Below are 14,773 nucleotides of genomic sequence, written 5' to 3' on the forward strand. Positions count from 1 at the left end.
AAGCACAGAAGTTCTGTATCAAGGGAAATTATGTAGGAAAGAATTAGTCTCTTTCTGAGCCTTCTGTGTAACTTTGACTAACCTCTTCTTTTAAATGCTACTGTGGGACTTCGCATGTTGTCTGTCAGAGGCACTCTGAAATTAGAGGCAATGCAAAGTACATGTTTGTTTGCAATTAAGAGTAATTTGTAGTGTTCAATGCACAGTATATTTATTCATATCTTTTCACTCCTGTACAATGAGACATGCAAACTATAGGGTGCACGTATATTTCAGCAACTGATATAAAATGAAGTCAGCTACTTGCTTGCCAAGTAATCTGCATTACCAGAGACCTCAGTAGTAGTGGTCTTTGCTGCTGTAGTTATGCTGCTACCATTATCTGACCTGAAACTGTGCCTTTTCCTTAACTATAGCAGTAGAATTTCTGGAAATCCATATTGCCAACTGACATTATTGGCTAAAGTCCCTCTGGCTGTATGTTTCAAAAGATGGCTGTCAAAAACTATTTCTTTTCCTCTCTCTTCTACCAGGGAGCCGAAGAACCCAAGCTAAAATGGGAACATATCACAACGCTCGTTTCCAGCCTCAGAGAGTTTGTACGGTCCACCGATCGTAAAATCATAGCAACCACTCTTTCAAAACTGAAACTGGAGTTGGACTTTGACAGCCATGGTATCAGTCAAGTGCAGCTCGTGCTGTTTGGTTTTCAAGACGCTGTAAGTTGTCATTTTTACTAAGAACTTTGTGCACCAAAACTGCCAAAAAACCCAAAGCTGAAAGCTAGAAGCCAGAAGTAGACGGAACTTCATTAACTTCCACCCAGAGTTACTGAAACAATAATATTTGAGGGCTTTGAACCTGTAATAACAAAAACCCAGCCCACAGCCATGGTTGCCATGTGATCCTTTGGCAGGACACAGACCCTGAACACAACTTTTGAGATGTTGCTGATTAAAGATCTGGAAGGTTCAGCATAGTTGTGTAAATGTTATGTCATAGTACTAAAGCAGGAAAGCCTTTTCAAAAAAAATTTCGGTTTAGATGGTTTTCTGGTAAATAAGACCAACACTGCATGTCAGGCTTATCTTACGTAAATGCAGATCTCTTGAACTTCTCTTATAAATTAATACATTAAACTGCTTTATGCCCCCAATAGTAGTCTGTTTATCTTGTAATATTGTATTGAGGTCTTATTCTAGTATTTTTGATTAGCAGCAGATTTTTGCCAAACTAGACATTTTCGTATCAATTTATAAGCAGTTGGATAAGAAGGAAGAAAAAAGGTTACTTTTCTGTCAATAATTAGTACAAAAATTATGATTTCCTCCAGTGAGCAACCAAACACACACATGGATAACCTTTAAATAGCTACTTTACCAAAAGCAAATGCTTTTTCTTCTTAAGCTATGTATTTAAATGTTAGTTCACAAGCAATTAGGCTTAAGTTGAAAAACCAACATGGGAGGGTGCAGCTGTGCTGGTCATCACTTGTCCAGACTGATGTCATGTAGTAAAAATGAAAAGACAATCCAAGTAGGCATTTGAGGTGGGTGATTCTGTTAGCATTTAAACCTGGGCACTCTGACAAGGAAAAGAGCTGTCAGGAAGGATTGCATAGCATGTAAACTGTTTGTTGCATAGACTACACTGACAAGAATTAGATGCTGTTTACAAAAAAAACCCTAATGTGTGAAATGAAAATCAAAGTTTTTTATTTGAGTCTTCACTTTGGAGTACACTTCAGCTTTCCATTCTGCTTAGCCTCATATTAATACTGTTTTGACACTTGGAAGAAAAAACAAACATACGAGGTCAAGAAAAAAATTGAGGGGGGAAAAGTACAAATATCTGGGTTGGTTTTCTGATAGAGATGTTGCTGGGCATTGGTTGTTCAGTGGTAATTGCATGACTCATGTTATTTCAGTAAAAATTTCACCCTCTTCTGTTACCTGCATCATTACAAGTTGCTGTTTTTTAACTGATAAGTGTCTCTTTCATTATGTCGCGTCCCAAAGTTGGAGCGACTCAGGTTCGTGGATTTCCTTTGTCAGAATTAAGGTGAAACGACACCAGGGGAGTTCAAACAACAATCAACATTTATTCAACCTAGCTAACTTTGTCCAAGTACACATGAACTTGTTAATATGAACCTTGCAACATGTCATTAAGCCGCTGTTTGAGAAGAGGAGGGAAGTATAGAAAAATGAAATGGAAAAAGGAACGTGAAATGTATCAGAAGGAGAGCCCTCCCATTGAGTCACGAGGTTCAGAGCAGACCCCCTTGCTTTCTGGACTCCTTCTCAAAGAGGAGCCCAGGGGTGGCTAGATCCACTCCTAGTCTCTGGCTTGGTCAACGGTTTATGTTTCAAAGGATGAGGTGTAGGGACTGTGGAAAAGAGAGAAGGAAAAGAGGGAGAGAGAGAATGAGAGAAAGAAAGAAAGAGAGAAGAGAAGGGTTTCACCAGTCCTGGGTCCAGCATTCGTCCAGCCAGTGTAGAGATCCACTTCCGGAGGGCGCGCGCCGAGGACTCGTTCTCCCTTCTTTTATAGTGTGTTAGTCGATGGTCTCGACATGCGCAGTCCCATTCCCGGGGTTCTCTGGAATCGGTTGGAGAGCTTTGGGGTGGGGGTGGGTTCATTACAGAGTTGCCTCTCTTTTTCTGCTGGCACGACTGCTTAAGATAGAAGCACAGTCCCAACTTCCATGGGGCCTCCTTCCTCCAGGCGCTGCTGTGCTCCTTCTCCTGGTCACTTAAGATAAGGACTTGCGGCTTTGGAGAAGCGCGGTCCCACCCTCCGGGGGGCCCTCTCCTTCAGCCACATTGTCCTGTTCACAAAACTCCAGCATTTTCACAGAGGCCGTTTTCTTCACCAAAGTTCTTCAACGAATGTTTGAGACATTGGCTATAATTTGTCAGACCGTCACACATTACTATCTCTCTATTATTTGACTAAGATAACTCACAGAAAGTTCAAAGAAAAACACTGCTTTATATATACCCAGTCTTAATTCTTTTGGTCAAGCATTAGATTTCTATAGCAGAACACTGAAATCCAGATCAGTATCAAGAGCTCGATGCTGCAGAGATTGGGATATTGCTGAAAGTGAGGGAAAGTAGTTCCCTTGTTCTTAGGAGTTAATAAGGTAATCTCGGGTAACAAGGTTTAATAATCACAACATCCTCATTGGAGCAACCAAGAAAAAGTAGTTATGTGCTGTAATGTAAATAGCTAAATCACATTACTGTGCATTGTTGTGTTCTTGACAAAGTTACAGCATGCTTCTTCAGTTCTTAGCACTTAGCTAAAGACTTGTCAGTGTCTTGGTAGGAGTCAGTATGGGAAGGTGCGAAGTGCTTGCAAAGAGGAGTTGTGCTGCCTCAGAGGGCCATGGGCAAGCCTTTGGGGCCCTTAGGCAGCCGCTGCCCAGGTACCAGGCCCAGGGCCGGCTCCCCTGGCGCTGCTGACAGCTCCCCGAGTCCAAGCAGTGTCCCAGTGCCACCTCGTGGCCATTGGCAATAGAATTGAGGAGACGGGTACTGTGGTGGGTTGACTGTGGCTGGCAGGTACAGGAAAGCCCCTACCCAGTGGCTCATTCACTCCCTTGCAGCAGGATGAGGGAGAGAATCAGAAGGGCAAAAAATGAGAAGACTTGTGGATCGAGGTAAAGACTGTTTAGTAAGTGAAGAGCGGGGGGGAAACAACAACAAACGTCACAACTGATGCAAAAGCAATCACTCATCACTCGTAGACTAATGCCCGGCCTGTCCCTGAGCAAAAGCTTCTTTAGAAAAACTAACCCCCTAGTTTTATTGGTGAGCGTGATATTATGTGGAAGGGAATATCTCTTAGGTCAGTTCTAGTCACCTGTGCCAGCCATGTCCCTTCCAGCCTTTAGTCCACCCCCCAGCCTGCTCGCTGGTAGGGCAGCATAAGAAACAGAGAAGGCCTTGACGCTGTGTAAGCTCTGCTCGGCAATAGCTAAAACATGGGTGTGTTATCAAGGCTGTTTTAGTCACCAGTCTGAAACATAGCACCAGATGGGCTGCTGTGAAGAAAATTAACTCCATTCCAGCCAAACCGAGTACAGGTACTACATAAATTACTGTATTACTGAATGCTGTTGCTTTGGGGCAGTGAAAATAATGATTAGTAACATTTATTAACTTTTACACATCTTCTGAAGGCATCATTTGTGTAACTTCAGTCACTTTTTGCAGAGAGGTTATCACAATGTGAGAAAATTGAACTAACCCCTTTTTTAGAAAGACCTAAGAGTGAAGTATCTTCTTGACACATTTTTAGTAAGCACTAGTTGCTACTTTTTTTATAAGGCTTTGAGTAACCTCTCTAAATACAGTTATATTTGTTCCTTCCTACAACTTCTCAAGTCCTACAGAATCTGTTGCTTTGGGCTGCTTCTGTGCCTGGAAAACAGCACCGAGTCTGTTTTGTGCTATTGCCAGTTACTGTGGCTAGGCATTTCCTTCTAGCACTGTCACCCCATCTGCTTCTTCCCTGTCATCTGGGAGTTGAAAAACAATTCCCCCAAGGTAGAGACATTCTTGCAAGTGGCATGGAGCATCCATAGAGGCACCTAGGAATATGGTTTAAAGCAGTCTAAAAGCAGCCCTGTAGGCAATTAGGAGCAACCCAGTGTAAGAAACTATCTGATTGTACAAAGTAAAAAGTAGAAGGAAAGAGAAAATGGTACAGCATACAAATGAAGATCCCTGACTATTTAAACTAAGGTTAACTAACTATTTTCTAAATCAAGAAGGAGCAGCATTACATTAGTTCTTTGATATTTCCTACAATTGTACTTTAAAATAGGTAAGTATTTCTCAGAGCAAGCAGTGAAAATGATGCCAAAAAACCCCCAAGATTAATTAGCTTAAATTACAAGCCTTTCATAATATCGTCCTTGGTATTTGTCTTGCTCACATTCTTTTTAAGTTTATCTCCATACCCGTGAAGGTTAAATAAACTTCAGTATCACAATTATCAAAAATCACCTAGCACAGGAACTAGAACTTGATAAAAAATACAAAATGTTGTACAACTTATAATAAAACAGTGAAAGTTGGCAATGTTGTTATTGTCTTCATTTAATGACAACATGAAATAGTTTTAATTGCCTGTTTTGATACAGCATCTATAAGTTCAAACACTTTATATAATGCTGACATATATTACAAAGTTGGGTGCGGGATATAATACCTGAACTGAATTCTGTGTTGCTAGGTCAATAAAGTTCTCCGAAATCATAATATCAAGCCACATTGGATGTTTGCATTGGACAGCATAATCCGAAAAGCTGTGCAGACTGCTATTACTATTCTGGTCCCAGGTGAGTAATTTCTTAATACTCAGCAAATATTCATTAGCTGATCTCTTTAAATGTGCTTTAGAGCTGTAATTATGATGCTTCACTTAAGGTTTCGAAACCAGCAGTGGCCTTTTTCCTGTTCACTTGTCTGTTTTGCAACTCAAAAACTAATCAGTGTATTGCCCGTGTTATTTTGGAAAGTACCTTTCCAAGATGTGTAATCTAAACAATTCTGCAGCACAGTGAGCAGTTTTTGAGGTGCACAGTGCTGCCTCTTGAAATTCAAAGGACAGGCTGCTTGCCAACACATGCCGATTTTGGAAGGTGTTTTACAAAGTGTAGATTAAAGACCTGCTTTTTGGAGCACTTGAAAGTTTCTCTGGCTCCTGATCAGAAGCTGTCTAAAGCAAAAAGAAAAAAAAAATCTGCAGTGTCTGCAGTTTGAATATTGTATTTTAAATGTTGTGGAAGTAGAATGCATGGCTTAGCTGAGGGAAGGAGTCTGTGTAGGAGAAACTGTAGCCAATTCTGTTATTACTCTATGTATTTCCAGAGTTAGTTTCTCTGCTGCTTCTTAACTTTTAAGCTTGCGATTCCCCTATTCTCTACACTGGAATTAATGGTGAAATTTTCAAATATATGATTTAATGCTTTAAGTCTGAAGTCAGAATACTTACGTTCCTGTTTTCTGTGGTGGGTTAAGTCTTAAATTATCAACAAGGAGATCTGGAAATTCCAACAGTTACAGCTCTTCCTGTTCTCCTTAGTATTTTCCATATCCCCAGCACAACCAGCAAGGCATAAATAAGGTTTCTGTGTTACTTTCAAGTCCTAAGGAAAATCTGTCTTTTGATTAGAATCGAACACCTTTAACAGGCATATACTTTATTTCTGTATAATAGGAGTACTGTAGAATTCCTCCTTAATAGTCTCTTCTTCCCCATACAGCTCAGTATCAGCATCAATTGTACATGGTCAAGCTTAAACAAAAGCCTCTGTGCCCTAGTAGCTTTTGGGCACTGATCATCTGCCTCTTCCCTAATTGCCTTACCCTACTTCTGACTGCTTCCCCTTGCCTTTCTCTGACTTCCCCGCCCTCCCCGGCCCTGAATGATGTGAAGATTTATCTCTGGCCTTAACACTTTTTAAAAAAGTTATGGGATGTTTTAGGAGTGGTACAAAGCAGATGATGTATAGTTACACTGCCTAGTGGTGAACAACGGCAAAATGAACTTCTGTTCTTATTAGCATGATGCAGAAGTTCAAAGCAAATTCAGACTTATTTGCCTAGCAATATTTGGGCAACTGCTATGTAATAAATCTGCTTTCTTGAATTTAGAGGAAGCACAGCTCTGTTGGTCTTAGTATGTTCAGCCTTGAAAAAGGTATGTATTTCTCTTGAAATGAAGAGATGTAATGGATCAAGGAACGAATCTCCCTTTTGTAAAGAAGGGACTTGTTAGTTCTTCAGCAGAAAGGGCAAAAACGTACAAAACCCAAGTGTGATTCAGAAAAAAAGATGTTTTGATGAGGAGACTAAAGGGAGTGCTCAGCAGTAAGAAGCCACAATTGAAGGAAGGAAGGAAGGAAAATTTATATTAAATGGTTAGAATTAACAAACAGATGTTGTTGCAGTAATAGGTTGTGTAGGAGTATAAGATCTTGGGTACATATCTTACATACCTGGCAAGCTCTGGTAGGTAGTTTAAATGGAATAACAGAAACCAGAGTACACGTATAGCTTTGTGTCTACAATTTTGTGGATGTACATCATTACAAAATAGGCAGTCTTCTCTCAGATAGGGAGAAGGGAAGTGTGCTACTTTTAATTGTCAGGAGAGGGGTTTGTTTGTTATTTTCTCTCTATATCTTTGGACACAATTTTTTAGTAAACACGGTATTCTTATAATGAGAGAATGCTTAATATGCTAGAATAGCAACAACAAAAATATCTGGATATAAAAGAAATAATGGTTATTTGTTTAATAAAACATTTCAGGTCAGACACATAAGAAACTACAAACCATTGAGAATGGAATTAAGCAAAAGAAAGTATTTCTGCTGCACGTAGTACTTCAGCACAATTTGACATGAAATGCTGGCCAAATCTGGAATCCTATTCATCCAGATTTTTGGTTTTTAGAGCTTTTGAACATTCAATAGGCTGAATAATAATTAGCATAAATGAAGATGCTGTTATGGTCTGAGTGTTCTTAAACTGCTAGATAATATCATTTGTTCTCCTGCTACAGAAATTTCAGGTCTGGTTTAACCAAAGCTGTAGGATGATCTGTAAATAGTCACTTAGGTCTGCTTTCGTTTTAGTGTTTAACTAATTTTTAACATCTTTAATGTTTTTTCTTGTGCTTATATTTTAATGTTACTGATAGAATTGAGGCCACATTTTAGTCTTGCATCTGAAAGTGATACAGCAGATCAGGATGATGTAGAAGTTGAAGAAGATCAAGATGAACAGCCTCAGAATCAAACTATCCAACAGCCTTGCATTGTCATGGAAGATGCAGTAGCTACCTCAGGTGTAAGCACACTCAGCTCTACGGTATCTCATGACTCCCAGGCTGCTCACAGATCACTGAGTGTCCAGCTGGGGCGGCTAAAATTAGAGACAAACAGGTAAGTCTGGACATCAGGAGACACTAGCCTACTTGTGACAGTATGTATTGTTTTTTCTTTTAAAATACATGTGCTAGAATACTAGTGACAGTATCAAAATTCCATAGTACTGCAAGCTGTTCATTTAAATGATGGTCATTGTTTAGCTGTGACTGATCACTTTTATTCATTTCAAAACAATACTGATGCAAGTTAAGGTCAGTCTTGTTTTCAGGTGCCCTTTCAAGGAAGGTCTGAAAAAGTTGAGCTTTCTGCCAAGCTTCTGCTTTTTCTCTCCTTCATATGCTGTGTATGGCTGGTGAATGCTGTTATGTTTTGTTTCCATTAAGGCAGAACTTACTGTTCTTTTCTATAGTTCTTCTTGGGGAATGAACTCAAGCTAGTTGACAGCCACATGTGAACTCTACAAGGAAACTGCTTCAGACTTGTTTTGTGCACACAATTCACTGTAGCAGAATCTGTGCTTACCAGCATGCACTACCTTTTAATTAAATAAATTGTGTTCATCAGAGAAAGATGGGAAAAATAGGTGTGTTGTTTAAAAGAAGAAATAAGCCAGAGATTTGGATATTGGATTTTTTCAGAAATATACATATTCTACTTTAAACCTGAGAAGTGGGGGTTTTGTTTGTTTAGGAAATGTCAGAGACAAATGTGTCTCCATTATTTTATCCAAATAATCTTCTATATATTTTGTTTTCTTTTCATTAAAATATACTAGATAATCTGTTTAAAGTAGATATTTTAGCTTTTGCAGCATCTGATTTATGACATTGGATTTCCTACTGACCTCAGTAAATTTTGAACATGACTTTGAAAGAAGAACGTCTTCAGTAAGACAACTGTTATGCTGCTAGTACATTCTTTGTAGTTATTGTTCTAATTTAAATTAAAATGTTAAATTGCACTTTACTTGTAAATGTGTCCAAGAATTTTGCCATAGAGTAATTCATTAGACCAAACTGTTCTTAATAAAGTACCAGTATTTTTGAGTTCTTATGTTACAATTTATTTTTTGCTTGTGATGACCACTGAGAAATATTTTGATTGCCTTATCATACACTTAAATAAATACATAAATAATTTAGATTGGCTCACTTTACTTCCCAAGTTTATGATGGGGAGTAGCATCAGAAGCAATCAATTTGTACACATACTGTTTTCTAGCACTTTGCTTTTGTAAATTTCTCAAATGCAAAGCCTTTGGCCAAATAACCACACCCTGTCATTCATGCAGAAATTTTGAGGTAAATAATAAGGACAGTTGTTTAAGTATTAATTAAGGCTTTATTGGCATAAGCAGCAAGCAGTTATCAAGAGAAAATAGTTGATTATTTTATTGGCCCTGAAGGCCTTTTTCAACCAGAATGGTTAGAGGAGGAATAAATTAACTGAAAAGTGACTGCACACCTGTCTGGACAGAATATATATCTGCACCAAGATTAACCAAGCTGTGGGGGTGTGTAGAGGCACAAAGCAGCTCTGTTCACATGCAGGGTGGACTTGTTAAGAATTGTTAGCTTAGGTGCGGAAGCACTCAAATGCAGCTATGCTGCTGGTAGGCCTGCATGCAATCTAAAAGTAGGGCTAGGTTGTTTTTACAAAGCAATGGTATGGGATGCAGTTTAATTCTGTGCAAAGACACGTAAGATGCTTTTGTGGCACGTTCTCTAGTTGAATTCCAGAATGTCCCTATCCTTCTGTGTCCCAGAAAAAAGTTGCAGTGCTCAACTGGTATAAATAAATAAATAAAATTTAAAAAAAAAAAAAGAAAGAAAAAAGGAAACAAAATCATACTAAAATGGAACATTTATTGCATAGTTGTCAGGCTGACAAGGGCTTCAAGAAAGGGATGAAGGTGCTGCAGTTCTTTCAAGGCAGAACTTCCTAAGACTCAGAAGTCAGTGATAAGTTTCTAAGTGTGTTTTCCATGTCGAGTTTTTTTCTGACCAAGTTCCTGAATACATACTGTTCACAAGTCCTCCTTTTTACTAAAACACTTTTCTAAAATAACAAATTGCAGCAGTTTCACATACTAATTTTCCATTGTGTTCTGATTATTTTCCTTTGATCAGTTTGAAAGGTGCTGACCACTGAATCTCTCTGGGTTTCTCTCTGTGTTTGTGTTATGAAGGAAGTCAAACATAGGTTCCAATTTGCTTCTGCTTGACATTCTCAAAAGTAATTGCTTAGGAGAGGACACAAGGTATTTTGCCTCCTCTTTTCTCACTCTTCATATAGCATAGAAGGGTAGGCACAAAGTGCCTAGTATGTAAGGAAGGGACAGTCCTTGTGTGGATGAGAATGTATTATTCCCCATTTAAGAAATGCAACCATAAGTTTTCACCACATTTTCATCACAGGTCCACCCTTGCCATACCTTTGAAAATGTCTGCTGGAGAGATGTGAAGGGGCTTTTTTCCTTACAAAGGATTATGTCACAAAGTTTAGCCTTTGGTTTATGAAACGCTTTGGTATTTGTTCTTCTTGGTTACACAGTTTTGTTTAAAACAGAATTTTGGCTGTAGAAATTTCACTGAAATTCTGTACCATACCACCTGATCAGTGGGTGGATGTGTATATGGAGGCTGGTGTGTTTGGGGCTTTTTTTTTTTTTAAGAGCTATAGCTTTAGGAACCAGTGAATGTTTATATCTTGATATAGGTCATAATAAATCTATACTGAGAGGATATTCCTATGAAAGCTGAAGGCAGCTACCCTTGTCTCTGTCAAGAAAATTCCAGTTTAAGTGTACCAAGATCTTTGCTGTCCTGAAAATTTGAAACTACTTAAGGAAATGTGTGCTTCCTTCCTGTTACTTCACAGGTTATTGGAGGAGTTAGTTCAAAAGGAGAGAGAATTTCAAGTCCTCTTACATCAAGCTATAGAAGAAAAAGATCAAGAGATCAGAAACCTACGGCTTAGGTCACAGCCAATAGGTAAGTGAGAATAATTTTCAAGGAAAAGTTTTATGCTGGCTACAGATGAAGACAGTGGCAGCTGAACTTCTGTTCTTTTTATTGAGCCAGTCTCAGCAAAGGAGCTTTATTATGCTGCTTCTGGTAGGGTTTGCTTTGAAGTAAGAATCTGTGTTGTGGAGACAAATTACTGAATTTCTTAATCACAGTACAAGCAATGGTATGATTTAAATATTTTTGATTGTGATTATATGGAAGAGTACAAGGCTCATATCCTACAGAATAAATATTATTTCTAAAGAGGATAATCTAGTATGTTTAGATATGTGTTCCCTGAATTATGGACTGTTCCAGTTGTTACCCTGAAAGTTCAAGAGGATCTAATTGGTGAGATGTAAATACAACTTAAAGCTTACTGAGGGAAGTTGAGTTTGATACGTATCTGCCCTGAAGAAGATGGAAGTGCTAATGCAGTTTGATGTTTCCATGTCATGTGCTTCAAAGAAGTGTTGCTTTCCAAATGCAGCTGATTCTCAGTCTAAGGCATTGCCTACGCACCAATCATATGAGTTATGCTGAACAGTTTAAATTGATGCAACAATGTCAGTGTAGAAACAGTTACAGTGAAATTGATGTGCCTCCTACTAGTAAAGTCATTTTCCAAAGAGGATAGAAAATGTATCTGTATCAGTGTTCACACTATTTTAACTGTACCCCTAACCAAGTAGAGTAATTGGTGTATAACTGTCTATAAACTGTAATTGTGTGCTTTGGAAATTGACACTTCATTTATGGGGATACTGGCATTCTAAGGTTGAAGGGAAAGTTCACTGAAGAAAGTTCTTCAGCATTCAAAAATAACAAGAGGTTGTTTTGGCAACACAAAACCTTTTCTCAAAAATGCTTGTTCTAGATATTCCTGGATTGTCTGTCTGTCATCGTCATTCCACTGGCACGGGAACTGAAGATCCTGATCTGGTAAACTGGCTGAGCGTTCAAGGAGCTGATGAGGCCACAATAAACAAGGTAGCAATGATTCTGTTCACTCTTTGATACAGTTGCAATATTGGTTTTGTGACTCAATGCAAGAAGATACTAAAGCTTTTTAATTACTTTAGCGCATTTTAAGAGATAAATTTGTTTTCAGAAGATAGGAAAAAGCCATGAATATGAAGGCCTTCACACAAATACAGTATTGTTAATAATTCCTGTATCTGATTAGGAATAAGGGAATAAAATGTCCTGGTAAATAGACAGTATTGCTTTGGTTCATAATTTTTCAGTGTCTTTACACATTGCAGCAGTTCCTGCCAATTATACCCTGGATGCAGGGTACATGTTCACCCTTAGCTAGCTATGTTGAAGTGAAATCTCCTGAAGTAGATTAGTCTGCTCTGCAGCAAATTATATAATTTTAGAGGTGTTGAGCATCTCAGAATTTCAGCTGACTTACGAAAACCTGCACGTAGTTATCACTCCTACAGATCACATCAAAGGTTCCTCAAAAGTAAAAAAAAAAAAAAAAAAAAGAAGTTTCACTGTATTTCTAGAAACAATGTGGATTAATCTGTTACATGTATCACATTTTGGCCCAATTTTAGGTTTCTTCTAAACCTGTATTTTTAAGGGCACATGGTATATAAAGCTTAGAAAGTTAGATTATATTTCTAACAAAACGTTCATTTTAACTTCTTTTTGTAGTTCTTGGCTGAAGACTATACATTAATGGATGTTCTCTGCTATGTTACACGAGATGATCTGAAATGTTTGAGACTGAGGTAATGCTTCTTCAGTTACACTAACTGTGCTGAGCAGGAGTTGTGTTTTGTTACAAGAGAACTAAGTCTCAATTTATTGGATTGTGCAGTGTTAATTTAAAATAAGTAACACTTTCCAGTATGTCTTTGTATACTGATGCATTCCTGATAAACAGCTGATACTGTTTAAATTATTTTAAAATAAGCTTTTCTATTAAAAGCAAGCAAAGGGAAAATTTTAAAGTAAATGTTTTACCTTATACCTGGAGACACTGGATATCACATTAAAGTCTTGCTTTTATTTAAAAAAGTAGAGATAGGAAAACTTTCTGTAGTTTATCATCATCATCAAACTTCGAAAATAATACTCATGGACTGCAACTAACTCTGGATTTCACCTAATCATGCCAGGTGCGTGGGTCACTGCAGAACCATGTTTAAGTAGAGAGCAGAAGTTACCAAACACTGTATGTGTGCCCAGTCAGTTTAAAAATAAATAACTAAATAAAAATTAAAAAAAAAAAAAAAGGCAGGTGTTAAGATTTTTTTTTTCAGAATCTACACTTTCATAATGTTGACAGCCTGCTGTGGGTTATGCAGGTCCTTTGGACCAGAAGTCTGAATTCCAAACAGCAGGCATCTGAAAAGTGGAAAGATTGCCCAGTACTGTAATCAGAAAAGGACTCTGTTCTCTATTTGAGTATTGCGTGCATGTTGAATTTCACCTTTGATCAGCCTTCCCACTGAATTTCACTGGTCAAAACCAGAGCAAGGAAGTCAGAAGGCACCTAAATTGGAATGCTTTCAGGCTAGAGAGTATCTTTGTACCTGAGCATCTTTATGATTTTTCTTTACAGAGGAGGAATGCTATGCACGCTGTGGAAGGCCATCACTGACTTTCGAGAGAAACATGCCTGACACTGAAATTTTTTGTCGCTTCTCTGCAGAGAGGAAAAGATTTCCTTTCAGCACAGAGCAGGTGTGCTGTCAGAAGGACTGTTGCACTTTAATCCAGTATTTGTTTACCAATGTTAAAAACACTGCAGCTTCCTGACTGCTTTTAATCCTATAATCCATAAAGAATCTGTAAACAACCTGCAACATTATTTTACTTTGTTTTTACATGCAAGTTTTTCAAAAATTAAAAAAAAAAAACCACACACACACACAAAAAAAACCCATTATAAGCTCAAGAAATATTGTAGTTAAAGTAACCAGATGTTAATTTCATGAAAAACTGATGTAAGATTTCATGTGACTGTACATCACTGGAAGAAAACCCAAATGTGACAACAACTTCTCATGTTTCTTTTTATTTGTAATATATCTCAATAATCTGTAGTAGAACTCCATAATTTCAATCGTAATTAGATATTTTTCTGTTAGTGTGCAAGATCTAAAGGTAATTGTTTTTACCTACTGCCCTACATAGTTTAATATTGTTTATTTTTGGTAATTTAAGTTCTATGGTGCATTTGTTTTAGAGTTGTTCACGTACTACTGAACTGTACCAGTTGCATACACCTGAACCACAGTAATGTTAGCTTGTTCTAAAGCTATCTCTGACATACACAGTTGAAAATAAAAAGAACCTAAGACTGACTTTTTCCTATATTTGTAGACTTTTGAAATAATAAAGGTGTAGAACTGGAAAATTTTGGAATAAAAAAGAAGAAAAAAAGTCATACTGAGTATTAAGGGAACGTTTCTGACACGTTAAAGTTACTGTGATTTGAGTTTGATAATCATAGCATTGACTATTTTCTCAGTTTTCCTGTTCAGTCTAATTCCCATACTGACAATCCAGGGCCAAACAAAATTCTTCTCTGGGCACTCGACTTGACTTGAGAAATGAATGTCCTGCCTCCATCCACTGAATAGTCTGACTTGTGGCCTGTTGTTTTCTTCTGCTTTTGTTTATGCACAATGTCTTTTCTCACATAGAATGAAAAAGGATAGTGGATCTTCCTTGTTTATCCATTGTCATTGTCATTCCAGCATTCTAGCACTGGGCATCATTAGATTCTTATGGGGCAGGTGCAAAAAATTCCATTGTGTGTAAGACTTGCCTGGACAAGAAGCTGCTTCTTTCTTTATAAGCCTTGGTAATCAGCGAACAGCTTATGCCCTGA

At 37.9% G+C, this 14,773-nt stretch overlaps 1 protein-coding gene across 1 annotated transcript in view; it reads left to right on the forward strand.

The window, feature by feature from the left end:
• The window catches only part of MAP3K5 (mitogen-activated protein kinase kinase kinase 5), a 107,578-nt gene extending 93,414 nt beyond the window's left edge, over positions 1-14,164 (forward strand). The window contains exons 24-30 of the mRNA XM_010574640.1: positions 534-719; positions 5,248-5,353; positions 7,723-7,966; positions 10,793-10,905; positions 11,798-11,910; positions 12,586-12,662; positions 13,499-14,164. Of these exons, the coding sequence (XP_010572942.1) occupies positions 534-719; positions 5,248-5,353; positions 7,723-7,966; positions 10,793-10,905; positions 11,798-11,910; positions 12,586-12,662; positions 13,499-13,559 (900 nt within the window). The 3' untranslated portion in view covers positions 13,560-14,164. The remainder of the gene's footprint in view (positions 1-533; positions 720-5,247; positions 5,354-7,722; positions 7,967-10,792; positions 10,906-11,797; positions 11,911-12,585; positions 12,663-13,498) is intronic.
• Positions 14,165-14,773: the final 609 nt, after the last annotated feature.

This window comes from Haliaeetus leucocephalus, unplaced genomic scaffold (assembly GCF_000737465.1).
Source record: "Haliaeetus leucocephalus isolate CR32 unplaced genomic scaffold, Haliaeetus_leucocephalus-4.0 Scaffold450, whole genome shotgun sequence".
Lineage (NCBI taxonomy): Eukaryota > Metazoa > Chordata > Aves > Accipitriformes > Accipitridae > Haliaeetus > Haliaeetus leucocephalus.